Genomic DNA, 14382 nt, shown 5'->3' with positions numbered 1-14382 from the left:
ATATACAGTAAATGTATTCTTCTCCTCCCCTCCCCATTTAAGCAGATGAATGGCTGTGTTTTGGGTTTGTTTGCTTTAAGAGAGCTATACAGCAAATCCAAAGGCAGAAGCAGCTGCAAGACTTACTGGCCTTTGTTTCTAAAAACCGAAGCCTATAGAACAGCTGAGAGAGTGTGCAGAGGAGGCAGTAAAGAAAGAGAGTTGCTTTAAAAAGGTTACTGGAAGGACGTTCTCCTGGGGAAAGGAGAGGTTTCTGCCTGACTGGAAAGGAGATCCAAGGCTTCTGGCTGTAACAGAATGGCATTTATCAGAGCAGCCCTCTTGATGAAACAATTAAAAAAGTAGAATTTTTGAAAAACACTCTGGATGACTAAATTCCTATTTCTAACCGAAACGGGACTAGATTTGCCCTCCCAGCTGGGAAAAAAAAAGTTAAAAATGGGCAGGATATACAAAGCAATCAAGACACTGGACATCAGGCAACAAAGGACAGGGATCCCTGAGAGAAGCAAAATAAATGAGGTTGGCAATAAGACGGCCCCCAGCTTTCTGCCAGGAGGAAATCTCCAGACCACAGCACAGGAAGAAGGGATCCAGATGGGGCCCCGTGGACTTCCTGAGGTGAGGAAATGGATCTGGGAGTCCAGAAAGGCCAAGACAGCTAAGTTCACAGAGCAGAGTACCGGAGAAGAGAGAGCTACCCAGATGGAGAGCTATGGAGTTCTGCAACAGGGTCCCCTGAGTAAGTTCCTGGGTATTGACCGACACATGCACATGAGAAAACTACGAAGGGCTGGAGAAGGAACCACCTGGCAGAATTCAAGCGAGCAATCCCGGAGGCTTCCACAGGGCCAGGAATAGCTCCTGTTTTCATGAGTCACAGCAGGAAAACCTCCTAATTCATGGAACACAGAGGATGCAGGAGGATTTCGCCTCAGAAATAGGGCCAAATTACCCCTAGACTAAATACTGTTCTGGTTCCAGCTAACAAAGCTTTAAAGCAAGACCTGAAAAGATCAAACTGTTTCCAAACAATTTAACTGCATCTCAGAACAAAGCACAAGAATGTTTATGGGACTACAAAAACAGACAGCACCTAAGAGGTAAAATTCAAAATACCTAGCATTGATAAAAAATTAATAGGAGGAAGAAGGACAAACTATACTTCAAAGTGGGGAGAAAATAAACAATCAAAACCAACTCGGAAATGATACAGATGATAGAATTAGTGGAGAAGAACACTGTAACTGCTATACTAACTGTATTTCATATGTTCAAGAAGCCAGAGAAAAGACTGAACATATTAAGTAGACATGGAAGATAAAATGAAAAGATCCAAATCAAACTTTCAGATGTGAAAACTAAGATATCTGAGATTAAAAATACACTAGATGAGATGAATAGCAAATTAGAAGAGAAAAAGAAGATTAGCAAACTTGAAGATATAGAAATAAAACTATACAAAATAAAACACAGAAAAAGGACAAGAAAAAGGATTAGTGAGCTGTATGGAAACTTTGAGGAGCCTAATATATATGTAATCAGGCTCTCAAAAAAGAAATATGAGGAGAGAAGAAACAGAAAAAAATAGTTCAAGAAAAAATGGTTGAAATTTTTCCAAATTTGATTAAAAAAACTATGGACTCACAGATTCAAGAAAGTCACTTAACGTCAAATACAAGAAACATGAAGAAAACGACACCGTAGGCCAACCATAATCAAATTGCTTAAAAAGTGACAAGAAGAAAATGTTAAAACTGGGCAGAGAAAAAAGACATGTCACATGTGAAGAAACAAATATGAGAATGACAGCAGATTGGTATTGAAAACAACACCCTTAAGGCACTAAAAGGAAAAAAAAATAAAAGTAAAATCTGTCACCCTAGAATCCTGTACCCAGTAAAAACATCTTCAAAAGCAAAAGCAGAATAAAAACTTTTAAAAATACATAAATATTGAAAGAATTAATCATCAGCAAATGGGAGCTACAAGAAATGTTAAGGGAAGTCCTTCGAGTCAAAGAAAATGATACCACTTGGAAATCTGAATCACACAAAGGTATGAAGAGCTCTGGAAATAGTAAATATGTGGGTAAATAGAAAACATAAAACTATGAGAATAAATTGAATAATTTAAATATAACATTTTAAACATTTAAAAAGTAATGATTATAGGCTGAGCGTGGTAGCCTGTAATCCAGCACTTTGGGAGGCCTCCTCACCAAACTAGCCAGGCATGGTGGCAGGTGCCTGTAATCCCAGCTACTCAGGAGGCTGAGTCAGGAGAACCGCTTGAACCTCGGAGGCCTAGGTGAGCCAAGATTGCGCCACTGCGCCCCAGCCTGAGCGACAGAGCAAGACTCGATCTCAAAAAAAAAAAAAAGAAAACAGGTCAGGCGCGGTGGCTCACGCCTGTAATCCCAGCACTTTGGGAGGCTGAGGCAGGCGGATCACAAGATCAGGAGATCGAGACCATCCTGGCTAACACAGTGAAACCCCATCTCTACTAAAAATACAAAAAAATTAGCCGGGCATTGTGGCGGGCGCCTGTAGTCCCAGCTATTCAGGAGGCTGAGGCAGGAGATTGGCGTGAACCCAGGAGGTGGAGCTTGCAGTGAGCCGAGATCGCGCCACTGCACTCCAGCCTGGGCGACAGAGTGAGACTCCGTCTCAAAAAAAAAAGAACAACAACAACAAAAAGATATATACTATAAATTCTAAAGTATGTAAGGATCAACAAACTTTTTCTAAGGGCCAGAGAGTACATATCTGTCTATCCATCTATATCTATCTATCTATCTATCTATCTATCTATCTATCTATCTATCCATCCACCTATCTATCTAATTAATCTATATTTTGAGACAGGGTCTTATTCTGTTGCCCAGGCTGGAGTGCAGTGGTGCAGTCATAGCTCTCTGCAGCCTTGACCTCCTGGACTTAAGCAATCCTCCTGCCTCAGCCTCCCAAAGTTCTGGGATTGCAAGTGTGAGCCACCATGCCCAGCCAGATAGTAAATATTTTAGTCTTTGCAGTCTATTTATTCTCTGTGGCAACTATTCAGTGCTGCCATTATGGAGTAAAAGCAGCCACAGACAATACATAAACAAACTGGGGTGGCCGTGTTCCAATAAAACTTTATTAATAGAAATAGGCAGGGGGTCAGATTTAGTCCAACGGGCAAAGTTTGCCAACCATTGCTTTAAGGTAACCACCAGGAAAATACTACAAAGAGTTATTCCTAATAGGCTAACAAATGAGATAAAATTGAAGCATTAAAAATAACACAAGAGACAGAGAAAAGGTAAATAAAGAACAGATGGGACAAATAGAAAGCACGTCACAAGATGACAGACAAACTTATACACCAATAATCACATTAAACGTAAATACTCTAAATATCCCAATTAAAAAACAGAGATTCTCAGATTGCATAAGAAAGAAAGACCCAACTATATGTTACCTCCGAGAAACATACTTTAAATATCAACCCAGAAATAAGTTAAAAGTAAAATAATGAAAAAAGATTTATTATGCTAACACTAAGCAAAAGATAGATATTATCAGATAAAGTAGATTTCAGAGCAAAAAATATTACCTGCATTAAAGAGAGTCATTTCATAATGGGATCATTATGAGGGGTCAGCGCCTCAAGAGAACCTAACAGTCCTAAATGCTGATGTACCCAATAAAAAGAGATAGAAAATATAAGAAGCAGAAACTGATAAAACTGCAAGAAAAATAGAAAATTTCAAAATTATAGTCAGAGATTTCAAAACATCTCCCTCAATAATTTAAACAAGTAGAAAGATCAGTAAAGATATATGAAACTTGAACAAAACTATTACCTAACCTGACCTAATTGGCATTTATAGAACACTCCACCTATCAATTCCATACAAGCTGTCCCAGAAAACTGAAGAGGAAAAGACATTTCCAAACTCATTCAATGAGGCAACCACTACCTGATACCAAAACTATACGGTGTCATTACAAGAGGGAAAAAGATCACTAGGGATCAAGAGCCCTCATAAACGTAAATACATAAATTCTTAGAAAAATTTTAGCAAATCAAATCACACAATATATAAAAAGATAATACATCATGACCAACCCCAGTAATGCAAAAATAGTTTAACATTTGAAAATCAATATAATTCATCTTATTAACGAACTAAAAAAGAAAAACCAAATGAGTATCTCAGTAGATTAAAAAAAAAAATCATATACCTGTAACAGGTACTCTTTTTATCTGGCTTCTTTCACTCACCATAATTACTAAGAGATTCATCTCTGTTGCTGATATATCAATACTCCATTGCTTTTTATTGTTGAGTAGTATTCCATTGTATAAAAACATGATGTTTATTCGTTGGTGATGTAAATTTGAGTTGTCGCCAGTTTTGGGGTATTACAAATAGAACTGCTATGAGCATTTTATCTACAAGTCTTTAAATGGAGATAAGCTTTCATTTTGTGGGGTAAATGCCTAGGAGTGGAATGACTAGATCAGATGTTTAACTTTTTAAAAAACTGCCAAACTATTTATCATAGTCACTGTACTTTCGTACATCCCCACTATTAGTGCATGAAAATTTCCGCGACTTCACATTGTCATCAGCAACGGGAAGTCTTTTTAATCGCAGGCATCCAATTAGGTATGTAATGGTATCTCATTGTGGTTTTAATTTGCATTTCCCTGATAACTAATGATGCTGAGCATTCCTTCATATGCTATTTTCCCTCTGTATATCTTTTTTTTTTTTTGGTGAAGTAACTGTTTAGTAGATACAGAAAAAGCTTTTCATAAAATCTAATATCCTTTGATGATTAAAAGAAAAACTCTAGCAAACTAGGAATAGGAGCAAACTTTGTTAGTCTGATAAAAGGTGTCTGTAACAAAAGCCTATAGCAAACATGATACCAAATTGTGAAATATTAAAAGCTCTCCCTCGAGATAGGGAGTGAAACTAGTACAACTGCTATCATCCTTCTATTCAGCACTGTACTGAAGGTCTCTAGCCAATACAAATGCCTACATAAAATATATTAAAAACACATAAAATATAAAATATATGGATGAGAAAGGAAGAAATAAAGTTGTCATTTTCACAGATGACAAGATCGAATATGGGGAAATTGCAAAAGAATCTATGGATACCCTATAAGAGGTAATAGTTGGATTTAGTGAGGTCGCCAGAATCAAGGTCGATATACAAAAATCAATTAATATTTTTGTACACCAGCAACAAACAATTTAAAATAAAATTTAAAATTACCATTTATAACAGCATAAAAATCAAATGCCTAGAATAGATATAACGAAGATATGTAAGACTTCTACAAAGAAAACTCTAAAACATTGAGAACAATTTAAGGTAACTTAAAAGGATCTATACATGGATTAGAGAAGTTAATATTTATTGTAAAGATGTAAATTATCCTTAAATTGATTTCTAGAATCAATGTAATCCAAATTAGAATGAGAGTAGAGATTTTTTTAAGACATTAATAAGCTGATTGTAAAATTTTTATAGCTACCCTGATTTGATCATTACACATTGTATGCTTGTATCAAAATATCACATGTGCACCATAAATATGTATAACTATTACATATCCATAAAAATTAAAAATAAAAAAGTAAAATAAATTTATATGGAAATGCACTGGGGTCAAGAATAGCCAGCATAAACAAAGAAGCACAAAGTTGAAGGGCTTATGCTACTAAAGAGTTATTATAAAGTTACAGTAACTAGGACAGTATGATATTTGAACAGGATAAATAATCCAGAAGCAGAGCTGCATATGCCTGGACACTTGATTTATGACAAAGATAGCAACAGCAATACAGAGTAGTAGAGAATGAGCAGCCTTTCAATAAGTGGTGCTGGGTCAACATGGAAAACAACAGACTTGGGTGTCTTCCTCATACAAAAACAATTTCAAGTGAATTGTAGATCTAAATGTAAAAGGTAAAGTAATAGAGTTTCTAGAAGAAACTATCTTGGGATGGGCAAAGATTTCTTAAGTATTACTAGAATAGACATATACACTAAACATAAAGAGATTGATAAATTGGGCTATATTAAAATCAAGAGTTTCCGTTCTTAGCACATTGTTAAGAGAGTGGAAAGGAAAGTCCCAGGATAGGGGAAGACATTTACCTATAGCTAACAAATGACTTGTTTCTAGAATAGTTAAAGAACCCCTATAAATAAGGACAGAATGGTTTAAAGAACGCCTATAAATATATATTTAAAAAAAAAAAAAAAAAAAAAGAAAGAAAGAAAAACCCAGCAGAAGAAAATGGGCAAAAAAGTTGAACAGTCACTTCTCCAAAGAGAATATCCAAAAGGCCAGTCAACATGAAGAAGTGCTCAATCTCATTGATCTAAGGCAATGCAAATTAAAACTATTATGAGCTTAAAATGTTGGTGAGGATTTGGAGCAGGTGGAATTCACATATATTGCTTGTAAGGAGGTAAAATTGGCACACCTACTTTGGAAACCGTTTGGCAATATCAACTAAGCTTACCCTAAACATACCCTATGACCCAGCGGTTCCACTCCTCGGATATAGACCCATGAAATACATAAATATGTGTCCCACAAGACAAGCACAAGAATAGTTACAGAAGTTTTTATTCATAATAGCCCCAAACTGGAAACAACCTAAATGTCCTTCAGTAGTAGAATAGATAAATAAATTGTGGTATATTCAAACAAGAGTAATAAAATGAACAAATTACTGATACATAAGATAAAACAACATGAAGTTAAGTCTCTGAAACATAAGTGAAAAAAGCCTGAGAGAAAAGAGTTCATATTATATGATTCACATTTACACAATGTTCAAAAACAAACTAAAGTTGTTAATGATGTGGGAAGTCAGGATAACCGTAGTGTTTACTTTTGTGGGGAAGGGAGATCATATCTGAGAAGGGACAAGGGCTTTTGAGATGCTGCTGACATTCTGTCTTGGTCTGAGAAGTAATTCCACAGGTGGTGTCTTCTTTGTGAATATTCATTAAGCTATACAATTAGGATTTGTGCGCTTTTCCTGAATATATACTTATGCTTCAATTTAAAGAAATATTAAAGAAAAAGAGAGTGCAAAATCAGAGGATGGGAGGAAGAGAGAGAGATTCCTCTGGATTTGAGACCAGCAGTGACTCTGGAAGCCCACCAGGGAGGTGATAATAGCCTGGAAAGAAAAAGCGCTAGAGCCTAGGAGGATCTCAAAATGATGTTTCCAGTCTCAGCAATAATTCCTAAACCATAGGTATGGCCCACAATACACTAACAAACCAGAACACTAGTTTGCCAGAAAACTAGCAAAACCAAAGGGAGCATGTGAGCTGGGACACTGGGGATCTCACCAATGTGGATGGTCGACCAATGACCTGAGTATTCCTCCCCTCCCCAACCCAGCCTCCCGGGATTACACTAACTACTGGGAAAGTTCCAAACTTAAAACAGCCATGAGGGAGATAGGATTTATGCTGATAATAGCTGGAGTTATCCTTTCCAACAACCCAGCAGAATGGGGGTTTGCAGTCATACCTCAAGTTGGGTTCTAGGAAATAAAAAAAGATCTCTTACATATCTAAATTTGAGGATAGAGATTCTTACCAGATACATAGAAATAACAAGTCTGGGTTTTGTTTATTTGTTTTTTATTTTTAAAGAGACTTCCTCCTTCTTCTCTCATCCTTTCTTCTCACAGTTTCTTCCAAACAGTAGGGCCTAAAATCATCTATCTGATATGCTTATAAGGATCGCCCTGTGGATATAACCCAGGATTTACTATTCCCCCCAAATTTGCTCTTATGTACTAAAATAAGCATATGTCAGGAGCTATCTCCTCCCTGCAAAGACACGTGTACCTTTCTGTACTTCAATGGCACGTCTGGGATGTTTGCCAGTGCGTTCATTTTTCTGTGCAGAGTTGTCCATGTTAGCAAAATACTATGACGTGTTCCATTTGTTTGATGAAAAGCTCTACTGCGTGTTCTCCTAAGCACCTGAAACAGCAAAACACAGCATTTGTAGAGATCATTTCACATTGGTTAATTATTGCAAATGGGTTCTGTTCTATCTACAGAGTAGACAGAAATGGTATGGGTGCCGGCTGAGATCTACCAAGTCCAGTGACCCAAAGCCCCAAGCACACTGTGCTACCTGCAGTAGGAACTGCATAAGAAGTCACTGTTGATGTTGCTGACAGAACTACCAAAGGCTTGGCTTTTATTTTTATTTTTTGATTCGGAGTTTCGCTTTTGTCACCTAGGCTGGAGTGTAATGGCGTGATCTTGGCTCACTGCAACCTCCGCCTCTGCTCCCCCTCCGGGTTCAAGTGATTCTCCTGCCTTAGCCTCCTGAGTAGCTGGGATTACAGGTGCCCACCACCTGTAATTTGTATTTTTAGTAGAGACGGGGTTTCACTATGTTGGCCAGGCTGGTCTCAAACTCCTGACCTCAGGTGATCTGCCTGCCTCTGCCTCCCAAAGTGCTAAGATTACGGGTGTGAGCCACCACGCCTGGCCTATTTTTATTTAAATTTCGCTTTACTGAGATATAATGTATATACAAATAAAATTAATCGGTGTTAGTTGCACAATTCCAAGTTTTGGCAAATGTTTACAGTCGAGTTAAATACCACCACTATTAAGATATTAATCTATATGATGCTGAGAAGCTCCCTGTGTCCCTTTGCAGTCAGTACCCTCCCAGCCACTGCTCTGCTGTCACAATTGTTGCCTTTCTACAATGTCACATAAGTACAATCATAGAGTAGACATTCTTTTGTGTCTTTTTTCACTTAGTGTAATGCTTTTGAAATTCTTCCATATTGTTGCATAGATCAGTACTTTGTTCCGATTGTTCTACATCCTCACCAACATGTGTTTGCTCAATCTTGTTAATTTTAGACATTCTAGTGATTTTACAGTGGTATCTCAGTGTCATTTTCATGTGCTTATTTATCTTCTTTAGTGAAGTGTGTTCAAATCTTCTGCCTTTAAAACAAAAAAATTGGGGCCAGGCATGGTGGTTCACACCTGTAATCACAACACTTTGGGAGGCTGAAGCAGGAGGATTGCTTGAAGTGAGGAGTTCAAGACTAGTGTAAGCAACATAGTGAGACCCCGTCTCTACAAAAAATAAAAAATTAGCCAGCCTGTAGTCCCAGCTACTCTGGAGGCTGAGGTGGGAGAATTGCTTAAGCCCAGGAAATCAAGGCTGCACTGAGCCATGATAGTGCCACTGCACTCCAGACTGGACAGCAGAGCAAGAGCCTATCTCAAAAAAAAAAAAAAAAACCACACACACACACACACAAAAACCAAAAATGATTGGATTTCATTGGGTTATTACTGAGTTGCAAAAGTTAATACATTCTGGATACAAGCCTTTTATCATATATGTTTTGAAAATATTTGCTCCCAGCTGATGTCTGCCTTTTTATTTTCTTAACATTATCTTTTGAATGCAAATTTTAAAATTTTGATCAAATTTGTCAAAATTTTCTTTTAAGGTTTTAAGATTTCTTTTGTCAGATCTAAGCAACTGTTGCCTAGGTCACAAATATTTTCTCCTACATTTTCTTTTAGAAGTTGTATAGTTTTAGCTCTTACATTTAGGCCTAGGATCCATTTTGAATTAAATTTTGTATATGGTATTAAGGTAAGGGTCAGGTTCATTTTATTACATTTGGAGATTCAATTAATCCAGCACCATCTGCTAAAAAGAATATCCTTTTTTCACTGAATTATCTTGGCACATTCATAAAAAATCTACTGTGTGTGTATGTGTTTATTTAGATATATATAGTGCTATTTCTAGATTCTCTATTCTGTTCTTTTGAACTCTGTGTATATCCTTATACCAACAGCACACGATCTTGCTTTAGAATAAGTTTTAAAATCAGGTAGTTCCAACTTTGTCTTATTTTTCGAAATTATTTTGCCTATATTAGCTCTTGTGCTAGCCCTTTTACCATATAACTTACAGGTCAATTTCTGCTAAAAAAAAAAAAAAAAAAAAAAAAAAAAAAAAAAAAAAACCTCCCTGGATTTTGATTGAGATTGCATTGAATCTATAGAACAATTTAGGGAGAATTTACATCTTAACTTTGTTGAGTGTTATATTCCATTAATATGGTATACTCTCCATTTATTTAGATATTATTTAATTTCTCAGCAATATTTTACAGTTATCAGTGTACAAATATTGCACATATTTTCTTAAACTGATTCCTAAGTATTTCATATTTTTATGTCATAAAAATGGTCTTAAAATTTTTTAAATTTCTAACTGCTTATTGCTGGTGTACAGAAATTTAAGTAATTTTTATATATTGATACTGTATCCTGCAACCTTGCTAAACTTTTTTTTTTAGTTCTAGTAGCTTTTTTGTCAATTAGGAATTTCTACATATATAATCATGTCATATATGAATAAAATGTTTTATTTCTTCCTTTCTAATTTGTATGCCTATTATTTCTTTTTATTGTAATATTGCAATGACTAGGGCATCCAGTACAATGTTGAACAGAAGTGACAATAGTGGATATCTTTGTCTTGTTACTGGCTTGAGTGGGAAAGCATTCAGTCTTTCGGCATTAAGTACAATGTTAGTTGTAGGTTTTTTTTAATAAAACCTTGTTATCACTTCTAATCTTAGTTTCCTAAGAGTTTTTAACAGGAATAGGTGATCAATTTTATCAAATACTTTTTCTGCATCTATGGAGATGATCATATAATTGTTCTCTGTGAATATATTAATTGAATTACATTGATTGATTTTCAAATGTTAAAACAACCTAGTGTTCCTGGAATAAATGCTACCTGGTCATAAGATATTATCATATATTTTATATACTGAAGGATTCAATTTGCTAAAATTCTGTTAAAGATTTTTGCATCTGTGTTCACGAGGGCTATTAATCTGTAGCTTTCTTTTTCATTTTAAAAATGTCTTTGATTTGGGCATCAGGGTAATGCTTGCTTCATGAAATGAGTTGGAAGGTGTTTTTTTTCTCTTTTAATTTCTGGCAGAGTTTGTATAAAATTGGTGTTAGTTCTTCCTTAAATTTACAAGTGAAGCCGTCTGGGCCTGGAGTTTTCTTTGTGGGAAGATTTTTAATGACAAAGTTCATTAACTTAATAGATACAGGCTCTTCAGATTATCTATTTCTTCTTAACTGAGCTTTGGTAATTTGTATATTTCAAGAAAATTTTTCCATTTCATCTGTCATGAAACTTACTGGCATAAAGTTATTTATCATCCTTTCAATATCTGCAGATTCTGTAGTAATGTCCCTACTTCATTCCTGATACTGGTAATTTGTGTTTTACATATTTTTGGCAAGTCTGGCTAGAAGTTTACCAATGTATTGATTTTTTTTAAAAGAAAACAGCATGTGGTTTTATTGATATTTCTCTACTGTTTTTCTAAATTTTCTATTTCATTGACCTCTATGATTATCTTTTCTTTCTTCCTGCTTACACTGGGTTTCATTTGTTCTTCTCTTTCTAGCTTTTTAGGTGGAAGCTTCAATAATTGAATTTAGATCCTTCTTTATTATTACTATTATTATTATTATTTTTGAGACGGAGTTTTACTCTTGCTGCCCAGGCTGGGGTACAATGGCACAATCTGGGCTCACTGCAACCTCCAACTCCCAGGTTCAAGTGATTCTCCTGCCTCAGCCTCCCCAGTAGCTGGGATTACAGGCGCTCGCCACCACATCCAGCTAATTTTTTGTATTTTTAGTAGAGATGGGGGTTCACCATGTTGGCCAGGCTGGTCTCGAACTCCTGACCTCAAGTGATCTGCCCACCATGGCCTCCCAAATTGCTGGGATTACAGGTGGCATGAGCCACCGCACCCAGTGCCTTCTTCTTTCTTAATACATGTATTTAATATCTTAAATGTTCCTGTAAGCACTGTTTTAGTAGCATCTATTTTAACATGTTGTGTTTTCATTTTTCTTTCAGTTTAAAATATCTTTTTTTTTTCATTGTAATTTCTTTTTTATACATGGCTTATTTGAAAGTCTGATGTTTAATTTCCAAGTAGTCAGGGGGATTCTCTAGTTATCTTTTTGTTGTTGATTTGAATTTTCCTTTTGTTGTTGAATGGGGGTTTTTATAAATGTCAGTTAGGTGGAACTGGCTGATAGTTTGTTCAAGTCTTTTACATCCTTACTGATTTCCAATGTATTCATTCTATCAATACTAAGAGAGAAGTGTTGAAATTCCCATATTATATTATTGTGAATTTGTTTATTTCTCTTTTAAGCTTTGTCGATTGTTGTTGTGTATTTTGAAGCATTATTACCAGGTGCATGAACATTTATAATTTTTATGTTTTTGGTGAAGTGACCCCTTTATCATTACGAAATACCCTGCTTTATCCCTGGTAATATTCCTTGTTCTAAAGTCTATTTTTCTGATATTAACATGGCCATTCCAGCTTTTTTTTGATTACTATTAGCACACTCTATTTTTTCTGTCCTTTTACTTTTAACCTGCTTGTATCTTTATATATAATTATTGAGTTTTCTTCACACTTCTGCTGGAAGGAATGTGTCTTTATATTTAAAGATGTTTTTTTAAAGACAACATATATTAGGTCCTGGTTTTTAATCTAATCAAACTCTGCCTTTTGATTAGAGTGTTTAGAACTTTTACATTTAATGTAGCACTTGATATGGTTGGGCTTAAACCTATCAATTTCCTACTTGTTATATGAGCCTTTGTTTCTTTCTTCTTGGATCCTTTGAGATTAAGTGCATATTTCTTATGATCCTTATCTTCATTTCTGACTTATTAGCTATAATTATGTATAGTGATTGATTTAAGGTTTACAGTATACATCTTTAATTTATCACAGTCAAATAATAGTACACTACTTCACATATAATGTAAGAATTTTACAATACACTTCCATTTCCTACCTTCCATCTTTTCTGTTACTTTTGTATACATTTTACTTCTACATATATTATTAATTTCATATTGTTTTTAAGTACTCAATTACCTCTTAAAGAAATTAAAATAAGAAAAAAATGTATTTTAACTTTATCATTTCCAGTGCTTTTCAATTCTTTGTGTAAATTCAAGATTCTTTCTAGTGTCATAGTCCTTCTATCTACAGAAATTCTTTTAACTTTTCATGTAGTGCAGGTCTTCTGATACTGCATTCTCGAGGTTTGTGTCTGAAATGGTCTTTATTTTTCTTTTATTTTTTAAAGTTATTCTCACTGGGTATAGAATTATGGGTTCATAGTTTTTTCTTTTGTCTTCCTACCTCTCCCAAGAACTTTTATATTATTCCATTGTCTTCTGACATGCATAGTTTCTGATGAGAAGTCCACTGTAATTCTTTTTTTTTTTTTTTTTTTTTTTGAGGCGGAGTCTCACTCCGTCACCCAGGCTGGAGTGCAGTGGCACAATCTCGGCTCACTGCAAGCTCTGCCTCCCGGGTTCATGCCATTCTCCTGCCTCAGCCTCCTGAGTAGCTGGGACTACAGGCGCCTGCCACCGTGCCCGGCTAATTTTTTGTATTTTTAGTAGAGACGGGGTTTCACTGTGTTAGCCAGGATGGTCTCGATCTCCTGACCTCATGATCCGCCCGCCTCGGCCACTGTAATTCTTATTTTGATTCCTCTGTAAGTAATAATTCTTTTTTATCCATCAAATTTTAAGCTTTTCTGTGTATTACTTTCATTCAGCTATTTGATTTTTCCCAATTTTTTATTATGGTAAAATACACGTAACATAAAAATTTGCCATCTCAACCATTTCTAAGTGTACAGCTGAGTGGAATTCAAATTCATAATGTTGTGCAACCATCACCACTATCTGTCTCTGTAAATCTTTTCATTTTGAAAAACTCAAATGCTATACCCATTAACTAATATGGTACTTCCCCAGTATTTCCTACAATATGGTGTTTCCTCAGTATTTCCCCATTCCTTTTTCCCTGCAACCCCTGGCAACCACCATTGTATTTTCTATTTCTATTACTTTGACAACGCTATGTGCCTCTCAGCAGTTTTATTTTCATGGTACCTTGGCATAATTTTCTTTATGTCTTTAATGTTTGGGTTTGGTTTTAATGAACTTCTTTAATCTGCAGGCTATAGTTTTCATCAAATTTGGAAAATATTCAGCCATTATTTTTTCAAATATTTTTTCTACCTCTGCTCCCTTCTTTCCTGGGGCTACAGTTATATTAGATATATTTTCCCAAAGGTTATTGATATTCTGTTTATTATTTTTAAGTCTCTTTTCTCTCTGCCCTTCATTTGGGTAGTCTATATTGTCATGTCTTCAAATTCACTGATTTTTTTATTTTTTTATGGAATCTCGC

At 35.5% G+C, this 14382-nt stretch overlaps 1 protein-coding gene across 2 annotated transcripts in view; it reads right to left on the bottom strand.

The window, feature by feature from the left end:
* The window catches only part of STPG1 (sperm tail PG-rich repeat containing 1), a 56062-nt gene that overhangs the window by 35180 nt on the left and 6500 nt on the right, over positions 1 to 14382 (bottom strand). For both annotated transcript variants that reach the window (XM_007980018.3, XM_007980020.3), the window contains one exon: positions 7889 to 8026. In XM_007980018.3, coding sequence (XP_007978209.3) covers positions 7889 to 7958 — 70 coding nt within the window. In that variant the 5' untranslated portion in view covers positions 7959 to 8026. The remainder of the gene's footprint in view (positions 1 to 7888; positions 8027 to 14382) is intronic.

The sequence above is a fragment of the Chlorocebus sabaeus genome, chromosome 20, assembly GCF_047675955.1.
Source record: "Chlorocebus sabaeus isolate Y175 chromosome 20, mChlSab1.0.hap1, whole genome shotgun sequence".
Lineage (NCBI taxonomy): Eukaryota > Metazoa > Chordata > Mammalia > Primates > Cercopithecidae > Chlorocebus > Chlorocebus sabaeus.
This window is presented reverse-complemented; position numbering and strand designations above follow the sequence as displayed.